The 20,760-nt window shown below is 40.0% G+C and overlaps 1 protein-coding gene across 3 annotated transcripts; it reads right to left on the minus strand.

The window, feature by feature from the left end:
* Positions 1 to 1,359: 1,359 nt before the first annotated feature.
* LOC130702446 (RNA binding protein fox-1 homolog 2-like) lies at positions 1,360 to 20,090 on the minus strand. Of its 3 annotated transcripts, none has more exons than XM_059495949.1 (12): positions 19,685 to 20,090; positions 11,880 to 12,290; positions 11,246 to 11,677; positions 10,817 to 10,870; positions 8,203 to 8,295; positions 6,275 to 6,329; positions 6,008 to 6,191; positions 5,847 to 5,925; positions 4,885 to 4,983; positions 3,896 to 4,044; positions 3,715 to 3,808; positions 1,360 to 3,639 (listed from the first exon to the last, which is right to left on the minus strand). In XM_059495949.1, the coding sequence occupies exons 1-12, from the start codon at positions 19,946 to 19,948 to the stop codon at positions 3,595 to 3,597; spliced, it is 1,959 nt and encodes a 652-aa protein (XP_059351932.1). In that variant the 5' UTR covers positions 19,949 to 20,090; the 3' UTR covers positions 1,360 to 3,594. The 3 variants fall into 3 exon arrangements, with proteins under 3 accessions (XP_059351932.1, XP_059351933.1, XP_059351934.1); XM_059495950.1 differs by lacking the exon at positions 19,685 to 20,090 and adding an exon at positions 16,328 to 16,521; XM_059495951.1 differs by lacking the exon at positions 19,685 to 20,090 and adding an exon at positions 14,241 to 14,460.
* Between the last annotated feature and the right edge of the window lie 670 nt (positions 20,091 to 20,760).

The following is a 20,760-nucleotide window of genomic DNA, read 5'->3' on the forward strand; positions in this document are numbered from 1 at the left end:
TTGGATTCAACAAGGATGTTACTCGCCATTCGTCTTTCAAAAGACATGTCATCGTGTACCTGAAACAAGCCGATTGACAACATAAAACGGAAATTATAAAGTCGTTTACAATGATTATAAAACGATTTTTGTTTGTTTCTCCCTTACCAGCTGCCCTCCAATTGACAAATGGCCTATGTGACATTGAATTTTCAGTGCTGGATGCACGAACGTTGCACGACGGTAGTTTCAGAACGATTTGTTTTCAGTCATCACATTGAGAGCAAATGACCAGTTTATTTCAGCCATTTTCACTGGACGTGCACACTGGGGTACGTTCTCACGAGGCGGTAATTCTGTTTCACTTTGGTTGACGAGCTGAGAAATTTCAGTCGGTGGCGATGACAGGCATGGAGGAAATTGTCTGAAGAATCGAACTGCCCTAAAAGACTTTCCTTTTTTTTTTTTTTTCAAGGCTAAATGTGTGTAACGCACAAGTTATAGTTTGCTTTTGGTGATTACTAGTTCATTTTCAGCCGTAGTCTCTTAAAAGTAGAGGTTGGGTGATGAGAAAAGGAAGCGGCCATCATGGATTTTTGTAACCCCTCCTCCACTTTCGATGTGTTTTCAGTTATTATAGGAACTGGCCAATCAAATCGAATGTTTCTGACGGTAATGACTCGCCATACCGTCAGGATCGGCAATCCAGAAAATCACATTGAATTGTATCAACTATTATTCGTTTTCGAGCCGTCAAGCACGAAAAGTATTGAACCAGACTGAATCACTTCCGCTCAGAATCCTCGCTTTCCCGGCGTATAAAAGGAAAAATAAAAGATCAGGGTTGCCACACTCGTTCATTTATGACTGAATAATGAATACCTAAACATACCCAGATTTATTGATTCAGATTCCCTAAACAAACATTTTCTTTTATCTCGTTCTATTTTGCAATTCCTTCGAGGTGGGGCTATCCGATATCGATCTTATAACTCACGACCTCAACGCAGTTAAGTTGAGAATGGCAAGATGCAGCAATCTTGCGGGAAACTCTCGTGAGGCGGTTGCACACCAATGTTCTTTACTTACTTCAAAGCATTCAACCGAACGAGATTGGATCATTTATCTCTACAAGTGCGTGTGTGTTCGAGCAGCACGCGCACATTATTAAAACGGATTTCACACATTCATTTCCATAGAGCAAAGCATGAGAAATGCGTCTGCTATTTGGCTGTCGCGACATTGCCACATTTCAGCGAAAAGAATCTTGGCTGATGGCCCATTCGAGCGGTAAATAAAAAGAACAAACAGCGGTGGGAATAGCTGAGCCACACGATCAATACATTGCAGCTTTTTCACGCGATAAAAGAAAACAGACAATTGAGTTTAGATTTTTTTTTTTCTTATCTCGTACATTTTGTTTTCTTCTGCCTTTTAAATCAACTTCTTATCGAAACGATACACAAAGTTCATACACACCTACAGAAAAAAAAAAAAAAAGAAACAGTCATACATTGAGGGGTAAATTTCATCATATGCTTAAGAAGACTTTTTGTTTGGTTTTCTTTTTGTCGGGCAGACAATAAAAGGATGGGGGTAACACACAAAAGAAAAAAACTAGGAAGAGGCAATTCTTTTCAAGTTGCATATAAAAAAATCAGGACTGAAAATCAATTGTTTTGAAACTAGGAAAAAAACAAACAAAAAAAAACATTAGGGGACATTTAAAGAAATGAAAGAAATGTTTGGTAAAAACTGGCCTGTTGAGGAGGAGCATTCGGGTGGGGGACTATGATAGACAGCCACACACATACACACACACGCATACATACACATCAAAATAATATTGTAATTCCAAAAAAAAAAAAAAAAAAATTAGGAAAAAAAAGGAGATAGAGAGAACGTGTGAGAAAGATTTTTCAAAGAGATGAATATGAAATATGTTTTCATAAGAAATAAGAGACAAGAAGAGGGGATACCGACTAGCGATTTACTCAAGGAAATTATAGAAACCCCTCCGCAAAAAAAAAAAAAAATTTATGTTTGTTGTTCTCCTTTTTTTTTTTTCTTCTTCTTACATAAAATGAGGCGGAAGAAAAAAAAAATGAATATAAACTATGCCTACAATTTCAAACATTTTTTAAGTTAAAAAAAAAAAAATCCCATACTTCTTTTCTTTAATAATTAAAAAATAAGGGGGTTTGAGGAATCAAACTGCAATAAACAATTTGCTGCTCTGAACAAAGCTCGACCCCTCGTTTGAATAGAGGCCCATTTGTTTTTTTGTTTGTTTTTTTAAATCCCGAATAATAAAAATTGAAAAAAAAAAAAAAAAGGATATCGAGAAGATTTGAATAGAAAATCAGCCCGAAGTGATGAGTATAATAAAAGTAGCAGCAAGATGAAGTAAAGAGTGATACCCAGCTGCGGTACACACGCAAGACAAAAAAAAAAATCATTTAAAAATAAAAAGACAGGCACAAAAAAAAAAAAAAAATAAAAACGGGGGGGAGGAGGAACAGAGGGATGAGTATTTCATTTGAATCATTTTGAAATATTGCGCTGTCTTTGAGTGCGTTTCTTCTGCTTAAACGATTTTGAAATGAATTTAAAAAAAAAAAGAGCAGGTCATTTTCTGCAAAGGGAACCAATCAGAATGACGAAATGAAACAGAAAAATAAAAGATCGTTGAGCCAAAATGGAGACGGTACTTTTTGTGCTAAAACTTATCAGAAATCTTCCCTGTTTAAAAAAAAAAAGAATGAATAATTATCTTCAAGTCAACGTAGGAGTTTGGTGTGAGTCAATGAAGAAATACAGGTGCGCATGTTTTACAAATAGTTATATCACTCTCGAGAGTATTTCTTCTTCTTTTTTTTTTGCTGCTGAAGATTCTTTGAAAAACTTGTGCGCAACAACGGGCGTCATCTGAGTACAAATACGAGGCGGGGCGAAACGATCGCCTTTGCCTCATCAAAGAGATTTGAAAATAGTGCGATAGAATAAAGAGGAGAACGAGGTCCGTTAGGCTCTTATTTGGTATACGTTTTGTTTTCTTTCTTCTTCTTTTTTTTTTTTTTGATGCTGCCAGCCTCGAATAAAAGGAGCGAGGACGACACAATTACTTTGACTGTTCTTTCAAATTCAAATTGAAAAAAAATAAAAAGTTTGAATTTAATTTAAAAAAAAAAAGAAAGAAAAAAGAATGCGGGGTAGGACTGGGGAAGGGAAAACGGGACGACCAGAGGACTCACGAAACCATTCGACTTTGTGCTTCTTCATTCTTCTTCTTTTTTTTTCTTTTTTTTTTTCAAAACAAAAGAAGAAAGTTGAAATTGCAGGTTGCTACTTTGTCGTTTGTTTGGTTTACCACTAACAAACGTGGGAGAATGTTGTTGTGCGTTTCGGATTTTTTGTTTTAATTGTTGTTCAATTTGAAGACGGGCCGTGCGGTGGCGTTTTCGTGTGACCGAACGGAAGAAATAAACGACTACTGGTCACAGCCACTCACGCACCATTAAATCCACGGGCCAATTTTAATGTCGGCCGGCTCGTTTTTTTTTTTGTGATTTTCTCTTCCCCCACATCGTTTGCTTTCCATAAGAAGAGTTTGTCTTAATACGGTGTGAATCTATTGTAACTACTTCGGTACATGGCGGCCTGCCGAAAAAAAAAAAACAACAAACAATTAAATCAAAATTAATATTTAATTAAAACGCGTTGAATTGAAATTACCAATTTATTGACGGATTGCAACTCGGCAGTGTTACTAATTCCGTACGTGGGCATCGGACCGATGCTGTGCCCCAAATAAGGATCAGCTCCGTAACTGCAATTTTTTTTTATTTTTCCAAAAATCAGATTTGAATTAGAATAATTAAAAAAAAAAAAAAAAAAAAAAAAAAAAGAAACTGACCTAGCGGGGACGGCAGCGTAGGCGGCCATGGTGGAAGGTTGGGCGGCTGCTGCTGCGCCGTAAGCTCGTGCCGCCGCATTGGCCGCTGCCGTGTAATTGGCCGCAGCTGCCGCCTGGCTCAGATAACCCGCCTGAATTTGTTGCGACGTCAACGCATTGCGCGGAACATTCAAAGAGAACACACACAAAACAAAATGAAAGATGAATGCATCGAACCGACAAACGACATCCGAAAATGTTCTCAACCCAACATTTTGTGTTTCAAAAAATCAATTAAAAAAAAAAAAAAAAATATATATATATATATATATATATATATATATAAAAAAATTGGGATTTTTCTGGTTAGGACCGTGGACATGCAATGTTTCTTTTTTTTTTTTTTAAAGAAAAGAAAAAGAGAGAAACACATAAAATGGTGGGTTTTCTCTTTTAAACAACGTACACGAACCATAACAATAAAGAAGAGGGTCCGTATATAAAACGAAAAAAAGGATTCGAAGGATAGACACGCAAGGTGCGATACGAGTAAAGAAAACCAAAAGACATTGGAAAAGAACCCAAAAGAAAAAAAGAGAGAGAAAAAAAAATAAAAAAAAATAAAAGGAATGTTGCGACATGCCTGAATAAATGAAAGAAGAAAACCGAACACATACAAAAAAAAAAAAAAAAAAAAAAAAAAGGGGGTAAAGGTAAGAAGGAATGAAAGAAGAATAGATTTTCATCTCGAAACATACCAAAGACGATGCCCTTCCAACGAATGGGATAAAATCTAAACCAATCAACATCGACTACGTTCACATGTCAAATAAAACAAAGAGGAGGATCGTCTTGGTTTGAATGTCGCATGCTCAGATCCAAACAAAAATTTGATATGCAAATTTTTGAGGTATGGAGACGTGAAAAATGAAATCTCTCTCTCTTTCTCTCTCTGCTAGTAGTTTGAAATGTTCGTTGTTGTTGTCGCTTTTAATTATGGAGCCACTTACTGTGGACTGGGAGTTGCGTGACAGTACGGATGCAAGCGGCGAGAGAGTGGGCGGTCGCTGAGTAGCGGCGGCCGCGGCGGCTGCTGCTGCCAGTTGCTGCTGCACGACGGACACGAGAAAAACGAACAGGAGCAAGGTGGGGGCACGACGAGACGACGGACGGCAACACACGTCAACACAACGAAAAGGACCGACGAGGAGCAAAAGAGAGAGAGGGCAAAATGGCGCGCGTAGATGGAGAAATTTAAAAAAAAAAAAAGAAATAAAAAAAAAAATTGTGATTCAACGCCAGTCGCCACAACAACAACAACAACAAAGTTAAATATAATTTCTTAAAAAGAGAATTAACGGCTTAATTTGTAAATGATTAATTTTAGACAAAAAGAAAAAAGGGTGTGGTCAATTAAAGGACAAAGTTGGTCGGGTATCCAAGGTGCAACTGGCCCAAACCACCAACAAAGCAGACGGACACACTTGGCAACTAATGAAGTCATCTACCAAGTTCCTTTTTCAATACGAATCGGCTTCGTTAAAAAAGAAAAGAGGAAGGAGGTTCCGCTGACGCCCCTCGAAACGAATTCAATGTTAAAATGATCGATGCTTTTGACCCGACACCCCACATTGAGATAAGACACACAAATTTGAATCGACAATGACAAATGTCAGACAACAACTGGTTCATCCAGTTTCATGCATTTTTTCCCCTCCTGCTTCACACATTCGGATACGAATTAAAAGGCCGCTGGCGAAATTTGCGAAACTGACGTGCGCAACAGCAAATGACGTCAAAACACGCATGCATCCACTCGTTAAAATGCAAAACGATATCCCGACTATTCTTTTTCATAATTATTTTGTTTGTTTGTTTTTTCAAAATATCACGAATTATAAAGAGATAAAAGGTAGAAAAAATAAAAATAAAAAAAAAACGTTTAAAAATAAATAAATGGTGTGGTGCTTACCTGAAGTCTGTAGGCGTCGGTGGCCTGGGCTTGCGCTTGCGCTTGAACCTGCGCCATCAGGTTATCGTAGTACGCACCCCTACAGGGCAAAATGAGATGTCATCCATCTTCTTCACACGCACAGTTAAAAAAAAACAAACAAACAAATAATTGAGACTTACTGGAGAGAAGCGGCAGTGAGTTGAGGTCGAGCCAGAGCTGCTGCGGCTGCAGCTGCGGCAGCGGCCGGGTAAGCGGATGCGGCCGCAGCTGCCCGCACTCTTCCGCGCTGTAGAGCGACGCCTCGCAAAGCGGCGGCGGCTTCCAATCCTAAATGGAATTGGGATGACTTGAATTCTTGCTCATCTGCGATGAATTAAAAAAAAAAAAAAAAAGAAAACAATTTAAATCCAAATTCAATAATGACGTAATGCAAATTAGCGTCTTACCGGTGGGAAGAGTGGCGGGCTTTTTAGTTTGTACTCGAGCGGTGGCATTATTGACCTAATGCGAGCAGTTGATGGACGGGCCAAAAAAAAATAATCAGGCAATGCCAACAGCCACGCAAAATTTGGTGCGACGAAGAAAAAAAAAAAAAAAAAAAAAAAAAAAACGGAACAAAAAAAACGGAAGGAAAGATTATTAGCCGGTGCGACCACCACATTCGCGCCAAACGTCGTTACAATCGCCACTGATTGACAATCACACAAGACAAGTTTTTTTTTTGTTTTTTTTTTTCTACGATTACAGTTTTGAATAAAAAGGAAAGAATTTTGTTTTGTTTGTTTTTTTAGATTGTGAGGTGAGGAGAAAGGTTGGTCATACAAGGGAATGAAACAAAACAAAGAAACATTGAGAAGAAGAAGAAGAAGAAGGTTGTCGAAGGGGGAAGAACGGGGCAAGGAAGAAGACAAAAAACAAATCATTTTAAAGTGAAATGAAATCAGAATTCTCTTGACACGACATGCAAATCAAACCGAAAACGGAGGGCAGGAAAAATGATAAACTGTTAAAGGATCAAACCTACAATTTCTAGCCCTAGCAACATCCCTTTGAATTTTTTTTTTTTTTTTTTGAACTACGCGCGCATTTTCCAATTAGAATTCAATTCTTTCCTTGACGCTTTTACTTCTCTCTTCCATTTTGATTTCGAGGACGGGTGTGGACAAATTTTTTGTTTTGTTTTTTTTGCGAGAACAATTGACTACGAATGCGACACACAAAACGTGGCCAGTGATAAAAAAAAAAAAAGAAAAACAAAACGAATCTAAAGACGACAGAAAGAAACGTTTTCAAAACAATTCGATGTTCCAGGGGACGGGAAGTAAATGAACGAACTCGGATAGCAAACAACGAGACGATGAAAAAAAAAAAAAAAAAAAAAATGTTGGAATTTTTTTTTTTTTTTTTTAAGAAATGAAAAGATAAAATCACACGCACAATGAAACGAAATGGGTTTTGTCATTCGGATTTGTTTTTTTGGTTCTTTTCTGTGCGTGTGTTTCGATATCACAAAATAACGAAAATTCAACAACCGAGCCTCGTAAACATCGGCCAATCACGTCTTTCGCACTAGCAAAGTGGTAGTAGTTTGGTAGTAGTCGTTTTTGTTTGTTTGTTTGTTTTGTTTTTTAATGAAGAAGAATGAATAGCAAAAATTGAATTAGATAGCAGCGGTACGGTAAGGCAGCGGATGGCTAGCAAAAAAGAACAAAATAGCACCAGGGCTAAAACAATGAAATCTGACGACGGGATAGACATTGACCAATTCAAATCAAAATTAAATCACCCGAATTGGGAAAGAAAAAGAAAGACATCTATCAGGGGGGGGGTACGCATGGAAAACGAAGGGGAGTGTGTGCAATGTCACTAGCTGTTCTTTCTTGCTAATTGTTTTGTTTTAAATGAGAATGAAAAAAAAAAAAGAAAACCACACAGAATTTGGGCTTCGAATCACGACATCCCACACACAGCAACAAGACAAATGTTTTCGTGTTTCTGGCAGCACGTTCAACATCAATGTTGAACTAATTTTTTTTTTTTTTTTTTTTTGTATGTCGAGACTACCTCACCCCCTCCTTAAAAAAAAAAAATTAACTGAAGCGAAGGTGTTAGAAAAAAAAAAAAAAATCAAGACAAGGAAGAGTAAAAATCAAGGATGTGTTATACAGAGATTAACTAACAACGTAAAACGATAAAAGTCAGGTGATGTGGGGGGGAGGCCAGGATGTAAGGTGGGAAAACATTAAAAAAAGGAAATGTAAGGTATGTTGTTGTCAAAAAAAAAAGGGTTTTCAAAAGTTGTTGAAGTCATTTTTTTTCTTTTTTTTTTTTTTTGTTTTGTTTGTTTAAAAAGGGAAATCAAGATCATGCACACCTCAATTTTGCGTCCCTCAACCACGGTGCCATGAAGCTTCTCTCGTGCGCGGTCCGCATCAGCACTACTTGCGAACGTTACAAAACCGAACCCCTGCATGCCAAGACAAAATACAAAAAGAAAAAAAAAAAATAGGAAAAAAAAATTTTTCAAAAAAAAAAAAAAATGATAATCAATCAAATTAAAAATCAAATTGGAGAGAATCAAGAGCGCGCGTTTTTTTTTTTTTTTATCAGAGAACTTTGTTGCAATTTCATCCTTTTCTTTTTTCAAGAACATTTAAAAAAGGATTTTCTTTACGATGACATGAAATTCTAAAATAAACAAAAAAAAAAAGGAATAATTGCATCGTTCTCCGATAGATGAATATTAAAGAGATATTTTTGTTTCAATTCGGCCAGGAGGATGGGTATATATATGTAAAAAAAAAAGGGTAATGTTGATAATTGTTGCTTCGTATCCTTCTTTCCAAAAAAAAAAAGAAAAAACACACAGACACACACACATACAAATATCGATGGATGGCCAACAGTCAAGTAGCACAGCAGCAGCAGCAGAGTGATATATATATATATATATATATGTATATAAATGCCCAGCATTCGAAATAGATACCAAAAGAAATTGTTTTTCTCTTTTTCCAGTAGGCGTCGGAAAAATCAAAATACATTTCGTGTGTTCTTTGTTTTGCAATGTTTTGGTTGGTGTTCCAAGGAAAATCATAAAGAGTTCCATTCGCAATAGAGACAGAGAGAGAGAGAGAGAGAGAGAGAGAGGAAATCAAAAATGATAAATTACATCAGGCACAGAGCACCATATCACATGCCCTTTCCACAATCCTCCCTTTCTAAAACATAAACAAATTATGTTTGAAAAAAAAAAAAAAAAAAAAAATTTCATCAACAACAACTGAAGCTCTTTGTTGCGTGTTGTTGTCTTTCTCTCCGTCTCTCCTTTTAAACGTGTCGTCGTCTATTCTACTAAATGTAACAACAAATCCCGATAAATAAAAGGTACTCGTTGGTTTTTGTGTTGAAAAAGGAAGGGAATAAAAAATCAATACAAGGGGATGATCATTTGCATGCGCCCCGTTCTAGCGGAATGGATGGCCAGCCTTTTTTTTTGTTTTTTTGTTGTTGTTTTCGTTGTGTTTGAAGGAGGAAGACACAAAGGATCGATAAAGGGAAGCGTCACGGTGTTGTTTCTCAGCCCAAAAAGACCCAAAATGAAAGAAGAAGAAAAATGCAAGTTAAAGTGCAGGTTTCCTCTCGACTAAATGAAAGGCAGGCCAGCAGGTGTCTCTCTCTGATGCGCGCCCGTTCACGCATTCCAAATCCATTGCGATATTCAAAACATTGACGGGTTTTTTTTTTCTACATAAAGCCACCACTAAAATCCTCGTCCCATTTGTTTTTTTTTTTTCAAAGGAATTAGAACAAAAAAAAAAAATGTACAATCCCGAATTGCGATTATTTTCGATTGAGCAATTTAAATTAAAAAAAAAAAAAGAGGTCCGTCGTTCCAAATAAAGAAATCAAAACTAACGACGATAACACGTAAATCAGCACACTCTGGCTAATAATTAGAGTTGAGCAAAAAATGGAGGATAAAAATAAATAAATAAAATTGAAAGTGCAGCAAGTAGCAAATAAGTAGCTGGAGGAGAGAGAGAGAGAGGGGGGGGGGGGGGTTATATGTTTTTCTCTTTACCCAGTTATGTACCACATGACAAATGCTCATCAAAAATGCTGTTTTTTTGGTTTTTCTCTTTCAAAAAAAAAAAAAAAAAGAAGAAGAAAATGCTTCGCTCTACTAAAATTGCGGCTTTTTACGGGGAGGGACACAGAATGAAAAAAAAAAGAAAAAAAGAACTTGATTCTTGTCTTCTTCCACAATACAAACGAAAAGGAAAAGGGAATTTTTCTTTGTTTGTTTTTTTTTTAAAGAAATTAAAAAAAAAAAAGTAGTAGAAAAGACAGAGAGAGATAGAGCCGTGCATCACCAAAATGTTTCATATCACCATGACGGGGAGATCGAAAAACAAAAATACCTGTACGGTTCAAAACACACATCACGTCGTTTATCCACAACTGACCTATAGCTGTCGAGTGTGTCTGTGTGTGTGTCTCGTTCTTAATTTCTTTTTTGTTTGAGGTTTTTTTTTTTTGTTTTTTAAATTGGGAGGGGGCACTTCACAGATTTTTTGCAGAATCTTGGGGGGCCTATAAAATAATACAATACAGAAAGAAAAGAAAAAAACGGAATTGTTTCTTTTTTTTTTTCCCCAAAAGAAAAAACCAATTCATAATCTCTTCTTTTGATTGGACGATGAAAAAAAAAAAAAAAAAAAAGATGAAAAATCTAAATTGAATTAGACAAACGAACGAAAATCAAGAGAGCGTCTCTCCCTCTCTCATTACTCAAAGTGTGTGTGTCTTTGTGTTGCATTTTCGTTCGCCAGGGAAAATATCGCGAATGAGAAAGTCAATAATCATGTCTGGTTATTACACTAATGAAGTACACAAGAAAACGAATTTTGTTTTTTTTTTTGTCTTAAAAAAAAAAAAAATAAAAATAAAATGAAAATTCGTTTTCTTTCGCTTTGCTAATTTACCTTGGATCCGCGCTCGTTAAAGATGATTTCCACGTCCAAAATGGGCCCAAATTGCTATTTCAATCAAACAAAGAAAAACTAAAATTAGACAAACACGAAAATCGAAAGAAACAAATTGCACACACAATCAATTGAATCAGAAACGATCATGTTCTAACTCCGACTTCCATTAAAAAATCAAGACGAAACCCAACTACACACAAGGATGACCATCGATCAATAAATCCCCCCTTCTCCATTGTATCGTCCATCATCTTTATGTCAAGACAAATCCAACCAAAAGCCAAACATGAAAGAAAGAAAAAAAGAGGGAAGTGGCTTCTTCCGCCCAATCCGGAATAATAATAATAATAAAAAAAAAAAGGTATTGATTTATTTTTGGAAAGGGAAAGAGAAGAGAATGTTAGTTCCGGAGGTTTGTGTACATACCCCGAACATGGCTCTGAGATCCGGATCCCTGAAGCGGAACGGGATGTTGGAGACATGGAGCCGTTTGGGCATCTCCTTGGGCGACGATGATCCGCCGGCGACGCTTCCGGCACCGCTGGTCTGAACAACGACGGAGCCTCCGGGCCCTACTAGGCCGACTGACGATGAGGCCGACGACAGATCGATGGTGGTGATCATTCCCGATGTGGGTGTCGTGTTGCTCGATGACACCGAGCAGCCCGTGTTGGTGGCGGCGGCCACAGCTTGGGCCGCAGCCGCTGCGGCTGCCACGCAACCGCTAGGATCGCCACCGACATCATTACCTGCCATCGCGTCTTGTTGTTGCTGTTGTTGTTGTTGCTGCTGCTGCTGTTGTTGACTAGCTCCCAGCTGATGAGACAAGTTCAATCCAAACGCCGCATTCAATTCCGCCTTTGATTAAACAAACAAAAAAAAGAATATTAATAAAAGATTTAATTAGGCCATTGCTACTAGATGGCGCCACCGACCGTCCATCGTGACTTTGATCATCAATTAGTCGCGTTTCTTTTTCTTGTGTCTTAAACCCTCCTATCTTTTATTGTTCAACATTAATAACAAGACGAAAGGAAAATAATGGAGCGAAAACACTTACGGCGAGCGAAGATTGATCGATGCCTCCTAGACCGAGGGCCGAGCCACCGGACAGGCTGTCGAGGGCAGCGGCGACGGCGGCCTGGGAGCCGAGCGACGGCACTCCCACCGAGCCCGACGATAGGACGCAGCTGGTGGACGTCGAAGTGTTGGAGGAGCTGGTCGAGGCCATGGTCATGGCCATAGATCCGGCACCGTTGGCGTCGCCGTCCTTCTCCAATTTGAGGCCGCCGCCATTGGGTCCACCTCCGACGCCGACCGTGTTGGGTCCGCTGGTCGGGACGGCAACACCGGCTGCTTGCGCCGCTGCCTGAGCGGCCGCTTGGGCAGCCGCTTGGGCCAAAGCGGCTGCATCACCTCCGCCCTGTCCGTACTGGGCATAGGGCGGAGCCAGTCCGGCCTGCACCATGTGCTGTGTCAAAAGAATCCCAATGCAAATTTTAGTCAAAGGTCATCAAAAACAAATAGTCCAATGTTATTATTAATAAAATTTGAGTTTAAACATTTTTTTTTTTTTTTTAAGGAATGTCACAAATTGATGCGTTGCATGGCCATGTCGCCAACTTCTCGTGTTTGAAAAGAAAAACTGTCGGATTGGCTTTTGGACCCGGGATTCTCGTGGGTGGGTCGGGCAGGAGCAAAAAAAGGGAAATTCTATTCGGTTGGCATCGATCGACCATTTGCTAGACTTTATTTTTTTTTCCTTCTTCTTCTTTTTCCTTCAAATCCTTCCTTCCCTCACTTCTCTACACACATCACCCCCCCCCCTTTTTTTTTTTTTTTTTTTGCTTTTCTGGAGGCCTGTCCTTGTTCACAATTAAATTAAAAGCGACACAACATATCCATCCCCCCCCCCCCATTCCCTTTTTTTTTTTTTTTATTCCTTTATGGCGCATTGCCGGGGCAGGACCAAACGGGCGCATCTAACCAGCTCCGCGTGTGTGTCTGTGTGTGTGAGTGTATGAGCCATCCATCCGTCATCAAACCGACGGGGTTGCGTTGCAAAGAGAATGAGGGGAGGAAGGGAACAGAGAGAGAGAGAGAGAGAGAGAGAGGAACACACACAAAAAAAATGGCGGCCGGGGGAGGAAGGGCGACCAACTTCGGCGGATCAATAAAGTTCACGGGGCGGATGGGGAAAAGGCAAAAAAAGAAAAAGAAAAAGAAAAGTGAGCCAGTGAGTCTAAGTTGTACATTGGGCTGTTTCTCTCTATTGGATGACTTCCAGATGTGTTTTTTTTTCTTTTTTTTTTTGTCAAGGCGTGTGTGTATGTTCCATCTTCTCTCTCCCACACACATACACACGAGGTCTAAATTTAAAAAAGACACACACACACACATGCACCAGCCCTCTGTAAAAACCATCCCCCCCTTCTTCTTCTTTTTCGAATTAAGCCGAAGACGAAAGAGAGGTCCATCGTCTCCGGTAGCACACACGGCCACATCTGGAACACACACTAGCTATTCATCTCTCTCTTTTTTTTTCTTTCTTTGGTCCAGAAATACAAGACAACAAGGGGGAGGCTGTGTGGGAGAGCAGCGAAGAGAGTTGCAAAGGTCTAAACACAAGTCTCTCTCTCTCTCCCTCCTCGAAAAAAAACATTTTCTATTTTTAAAACGAGTTAAGAAGCAGAGCTTCTTCGTGCTACTACCCAACAAATTTTAAAATGGCTCGTTACACAGGATCTGGTTCGTTATGGAACACAGGACATAACCACACGCCCAGCTCACCCAAGAAAAACGCAATAAGTCTCTCTCCCACATGGAGAAAAAGAGGGGCAGGAAGCTACCGATTGATTCAAGTCAAACGACCGATGACGCCATGACAACGATGCTCTTCATTCCAGCCAGCGCGTGTTCCAACTCATATTTTTTTTTTTTTTTTACTTACGTACAAACCTAAAACTATTTTTATACAATGAACCAGAAGAAAAAAAAAGGGGGAAAGGAAAAAGATTTCCGAACGTACACGCACGGAAGGAAATAAAAATGTAAGCAGAGCAGATGTTTTCTATGCGCACCCCCCCCCTACCCAGCCCCCCGTTCCATGGTTCCTTTTGACCAAAAAGCTACTGGATATATTTTTCCTCCTTTTTTTTTCCTTCTTTCCTTCTCTCTCTCTCTGTGTGTGTGTGTGTGTATGTGTTAGAAGAGGACCCCAGAGTGTTCCACTGGAACCGTTCCAGATGTACAGACACCACGTATATACGCAGACATGACCCAAGATGAAGCAAACACACAGGAAAAAAAAAAAAGAGTTTAGCTTCTAAAAATAGCGCTATAAGAAAATGGTATTGCTGGAACGACGAGAGAAAAACAAATCAAAGTCCAAAATAAAAAAACAAAACAAAAAGAAATTCACCGGATAGTAGACTCCTTGCGGAGGAAGGAAGAATGCTCCGGCGCTCCACAGTTTGGCGGCTGTTTGGGGGTTTCGCTTTTTGTTCCAGAAAAAAAAAAAAAACTAACAAACTCGCACTTTTGTTGTATCTGAACGGCTCGAACACGAATTGAGTAGTAGGAACGTTTTTTCTTAGAATTCACCACAATATTCAAATCGAACGTGTCAACACAAACGATGAATTCGATTTAAAATATGAATGGGATGAGAAATTAAAACAAAAAAGGTTTCAAAAGATTGAATAAGATGTGCGGCAATGAAACGGAAAGCGAAAAATAAAAATCTAGAGCAAAGGCGAAACAACACTGCACCACTCAATTGGACATGTCTTTTTTGCCTAAACCAGCCACCTTCAACTCTACTACGACTCTGTGTGCCATCGAGGGAGGGTTGGCTTTCTTTCTATGTGGTGGCAAGTAAAGCGCAAGCGCATCAGGCCCGCAAGCTCCTCCTTCCGACCGGCCGATTGCTGGTATGGATCCCTCTTCTTCATCAGCCCCCTATGCTAGCAACGCCATCTATTGTCTGCAAAATGAAAACTTTCTCCACGCAAACTGTGCGGCCGACATAGACGTGAGAAAATGGATGTGTGCAAATTTGGACGACCTCCATCCCCCCCACTGGTCTCATTTACCACCACTTCTTCAAAAGGACGGCCTCCCCAAGAGAAATAATAATAATAAAAAAACAGATGCCTGTCATTAACACACGAACAACAACTTGCACCCCCCCCCAACCGTCTTTATTCCAATTCAGAATTTAATTCACTCTTAGAAAAGAATAGAAATCATAAAACTATCAGCTAAACAGATGTGTAGATCTAACTGATACTGTCTGGTAGCTTTGGGGGAAAGAATAAAAATGGTTTAGTACTGATGTTTAAAAAAAAAAAAGGTGGAGTAAAACCAGGTCAAGTTCGAATAATTGACAATAGAGTTCCTTAAAATCATTTAACGCACGACGGTCCTACATATTAATGTAACCCAAATGATTCATGGAAAACAAATGAGAGAAACTCTAAGGAAAACTCCAAAGCCAACACGTTCAGTGGTTTTGGTGCGTAATGACTTCGGTTATTGATCCACAAGGTTCTTATCCTCCCGGACCCTCAAGAGGACAATCTCGATTTCACAAGGATAAGTAGAATTTCTCGTACAGAATCCCCCTCCAAAAGAAAGGCAAATAAACCAAACGCATAAAAGACCCGTTGTCAAATAAATGGAAAGCCCCTTTCTCTTCAAATTGAACGCAATTGGACGACCCGATCAAAAGCGATTAAGAGGACTGAGCTCAACGGGAAATACGAGAGACAACAGATGCTGCGTAAAAGCCCCCCCCCCCCACATTTCAGAATGTTAGCTGAGTCAAGAAGGCTATCGGTCATTATGGAGGACGTAAAACAAAAAATTGGCAAGTAGGTTGCGCTGGTCGACATGCTGAACGGCCTTCGATCGATTACACTTGACACACACACACGGACAAAAAGAAGCAAGGCAGACCCCCGCAACGCAAAAACAAACGATTGGCCGTTTAGCAGAGCATCTAGCGGTACAAAGTAACACTACTTCTTTGTACTTAAAAAATGCACCGCTAGATGGCTAAAATAATGCGGACAAAAAAAAAACAAGCAAAAAATAATAAACGTGTAGCTAAGACGAACAAAAGAAATAGAATGTTGGGGGGGGGGGGGGGGGGGGGGGGGGAGAAAAAATTTCAATCCACAAAGGACACATTCCTCGATTTCAAATCAATTATTCAAAAAATAAGTAGAGAAATCACATTTTAAAAATTCCTGGCAGGGAACATCGAAAAAAACAAATGAATTCAATAAAATTCGACGATTTCGAAAGACACGTGGTAGAAACGAAGAGAAAAAATGCCAAAAGAAAAAGCGGAATTTATCCAATAACACGAAAGCACGTGCTCTACGCATGCCTTTTGGGCATTGAAATTCCATATCGGGAGAATTCGATAACCCCCCCCCCCCCCCCCCCCCCCAAGAAAAAAACCCGCCAAAAAAAAAAAACTGGTACTACGTTAAAACTCACCCAAATGTCGTGATTGATATCTATCCAATCATCATTGATATCCTGTCTTAACTTGGCTTTGTATGTAAAATAACCGATTTGCTGCCACCGGTCCATCGTGCAGCACGTTTCGAACATGGTCAACGTGGTGGTCGTCGACATCATGGCGGTGGCAGCGGATGACGAGGGCGACATTGGAGAGAACGAACAAATGCGGCGACCACCTCGCCAGAAGATTCACTGACCACAGACAACTTTTGGCTTTTTGATCTCTATGATCTTTTCCATTTTTTTAAAAAACACCCTATCACGTTTGTTTTTCAAACGGCCCAACGAATGACCATTCAATGTAATCACTTGTGATTGGTCCACAATTTGAGGGCAAAAAAAATACAAAAGAGGGGTATAGAAGGGGTGAAGGTGGGTGAACAACGGGCGAACATTTCGAAATTTCTGGTCACTCTCGCACGTGGTGCCGAGATAATTGTTATTGAAATTGAAAATAAAAAATCCATCGATCAAACAAAGTAAGCGTACAAATTTAATGAGTGAATCACGAACGAACGTGTTGGAAAACCTTCCTTAATATTTACACGTTCTCGTCATTAACGTTCCCGAAATGCGAGGGGGGGAAAGTGGGTGCTAATGGGTTGAAATGGATCGATGATCGATGTTCTCTCTCTAGGGACAACGTGATTGGATAAATATTTTTTTTTTAAGTAAACAAGTCATTTAAATATTCATGAGCAAAACAATTTTTTTTTTTCGTTCCAATTTCCCCGCCATTTTAGAACAACATGCTTTGTCGTCAGATAACAAAGATGGCCGCCCCCCAATGATCTTTAACTGTTGCTAAACAAGAAGATCGTTTCTCCCGAGAATTGTTGCGCGTGAACAAACAAAACAACTACAACACGCACAAGTAGCAAAGTGTGAGAGAACAACGCGAAACGTGAAAATTCACGAGAAAAGCCGATTCGATTATTCAAATCTAGAGAAAAGATGGCATTTTCACCGGAGAAGTAGGAAACGAAATTGTGGTATGATGGGATGACAGTTGTCGATCAATAAGATTGAAAAAAAGAAATCTGAATGTTTACAAGCGCCATTTTGAAAATATCTGTGAGGTACAGCCAAAAAGAATAACGTGACATTCAATATTTATTGAGCCACGGATATAAACACGTCTCGTTAAAAATGTATTCATCACTTTCTACGAAGAGAGTGACAGAGAACGAAATGATCAACAAAAAAAAAAAAGAAAAAAAAAAGAGAAAAAAGAAATCCATCAACTCAAACAAGAAGACAATGCAACGTGTCATCGTAGACTCGCTGGTTTGTCCTTCTATTTCTGAATAGTTGCTGCAAGCACAGCATTTTTCTCTGTGTGTCAAGAAACTTCCAGCAAGCGACAAAATCCAGCTGATCTTTTCCTCCCGATTTTGAACGCTTACGTCAATATTCACGGACAAGGTGGCAACAACATACAAAATTCAGCCGAGTCATAATACGAAAAAAACAAAAAAAACAGTTAGCCGGCCTTGACCATCGTGAATCCCGAATTCAACACACCAAAAATTCTGTGCGGACGTCCATTTTTAAATGGCTGTTCGGGAAGGAAGAACAACAGACCCAACCATCTTTGTCTTACGCCCTGCGGCCCCTCACGAGAAAATAAAGTCTACGTCGTCCGGGATTTATGAAACGACGCTCTGTGACCTCTTTTTTTTTTTTTCCTCCTCCACCCCACATCTCGTGAAAAGAGGCAGTAGCTGGGCGAGAAAAGAAGACGATGACAAAAAAAACCGACCGACCCCAGCTGTTGTCTTTTCCACACACACACGAGCCCCCTTCCCGCACCGAAAGGCCTCGTACGTGTGTCCGCCGGGCAGGAGATTCCATGAAGGAAGAACGGCCAAGAGGCTTTTTCTATTTTAAATTTCCAACGCTATCGAAACTTTTGGGAGCATCAAAAATCGGGGTGTTTGTTTCAAAATGGGAATAACAGAGGGGCTCATTTCATTCGTCCTCAACTTGAAATGCAGACACAAAAGAACATGTGCATGGTTCAATAGAGTAACAAAGTTGGTAGCCAAAACTCTTGACTGCGTTTTCTTCCTTTCCTCTGTTTTTATCACGATCGATCCATCTACACGCCTGGCTTCCTGCTAACTGTTTGGTGTGTGACGTCATCGGAGCTTGATTCCGACGACGGACGCCAACCGTTTTTCTTTTTGAACCCTTAGCTCAGCGTAGTTTTTGTGTCAACCTCATATAGTCGGGATTTGGTACCATGGAAACACGCGCCTCCTTGGCCAAGACGACACCGTACAAAAAGGGAACATCTAACCCCTCCCCACTTCGTTGACGATCGATCCGTCCCTTATATTATGGGTTACACACGTCACGTAACAATCTATTGGAAAAGCCAGCGACTTGATCACTGGAAAGGGGGGCGTTAAAACTTTGTTAAATACATCAAAAGGTTGGAAATGTGTCCACGACGACATTATTAGGCAAATGATTAATCAAACAATATTTAGGTAGGTGTTCCTACTGTTTGTAGACATGAAACTATTAGGAGCAACATTTCCCTAGCGGTTTGGCCAACTTGAGAAAAGAAGGATCGATGTCTTATGTGGCTGGAGACGCGCAAAGCAATCGGATATCTGATTACACATCGACGTAAGTTTCATATATAAAACGAGCAATCGTCGAGGGACGGCTAAGAAACAAGATGCTGCCGAGATCCCCGGCCATAATGAAAGTCATTCTTGACGTCAATCAGCCTTGAAGTAAGAAATGTTGGAATCGTCAACGCCATGCATTTTGAAAGGGGATCTGTCAACAATCAACATCAAGCTTCCAATTTGGAGACGGAGAGAAGCTGACTTGGAGAGGGGCTTTACTTGTAGAGGAGCTTTACTTGTAGTCGGATAGAATATTAAGATAGATTGCCCACATTTGGATCAGACACTTGTGAATGGCTGTGTGAGTACTCGTGCCAAGTCAAATTGATGTGTTTCCACTACAAATAAAGAGAGGGCTTTCAAACAACACACTTCAACTGCTGCCGCTTTCAGAAGTGAAACAGAATCACACTTTTCTTGTTTGAAGTGTGTTCCAGTCAGAGGGACCTGAACAAACACCATGAACCGTAATCACACATAGAGAGAGAGAGAGAGACTTAGCCTTGGGACCGTGGAGGAAAACAAACAAGGAGGCAGGAAAATAAAAAACTCTACGTAGAAGGGCTGCATGTGGGGAAGTTGAGTTGTCGTCACACACACACCCACCCTGAACACAGGGAGGTGAGGTTTCTCTGTTTAAACACAATTGTACATGAAACAAGTTTGTTTAGTTTTGGTGTTTACTCACCGAGTTGCCGTCAGTAAAACTGCCGCTAATCGTGATGATTGGTTGAGACTCAATGGAGGCTGACTTGACGATGCCACTATTGCTACCAGTCGATTCGTTATTTGCAGTATCATCCAGTTGCAAAGAGATGCTCATCGTCTCCGTATCGCTACCGCTACAATGTTCCTGCGGTGCCTTTTCACTCATATTGTTGCTAGTGATGACACTACCACCATTGTTGTTGACACTGTGAGGTGCAGGCAGAGCTGCTATGGACGCCGCCATTATACAATCTGCACACACACACACACACACCACCACCCCCCAAAAACACACTCAAGACACACACTAATAACACGGATGGTAACTGAACGTTATGTTTACGTTTGTAGGGAACTGTATCAGTAACTAGGGCGGTATGGTGTAAGGCGCCAATCCCAGAAGAAAAAGAAAAAAAACAAAAACAAATGACAAACTGAAGCCGCGTCGACTGTTGACTGTGTGTCGGCTGCTACTTGTTCCTGTCGTCTGGCTTGGCTTCCTCTTCTAATGGCCTTCAAGGAAAAAAAAACAAAACAAAAAACACAAAAAAGAAAAAAATGTTGAAACATCAGAATTTCATTGGCCAACAGCCATGACAGTTTCACACACTTGCAAAACGAGACGGTGACGTATAGAGGTATTTATTATTTGTGTGTGCGTTCACACACGCACACGCCCAATATATCTGTTAGACTGAAGAAAACGGGGAACAGCAGCAGCAGTCGAAAGTATTCCGATGGCAATGGCGATTGTGCGCTCTAGGCCAATCCATTCCGACTGTCAGATTATCAGCAACGGTTCACTGACATTGATCATAATCTGTTACATACCGGACATCCACAGGGTGTGGAACCATTCCGAGAGTTTAATAACCAAAATTCCCCCTCTAAAAAAAAAAAAAATCCTCTCATAAAATTAAAGTACAATCTATTTCACTCTTCGTCAACTTGTACATTTTCAAATAACGAACACACACTGGTGTTTCCAAGAACGAAAATGGGGCTGTGTAATCTAGGAATAAAGTTGGATGATCGAATACCAAGTTTGCCACCCGT

The sequence above is a fragment of the Daphnia carinata genome, chromosome 6 (assembly GCF_022539665.2).
Source record: "Daphnia carinata strain CSIRO-1 chromosome 6, CSIRO_AGI_Dcar_HiC_V3, whole genome shotgun sequence".
Classification (NCBI taxonomy): domain Eukaryota; kingdom Metazoa; phylum Arthropoda; class Branchiopoda; order Diplostraca; family Daphniidae; genus Daphnia; species Daphnia carinata.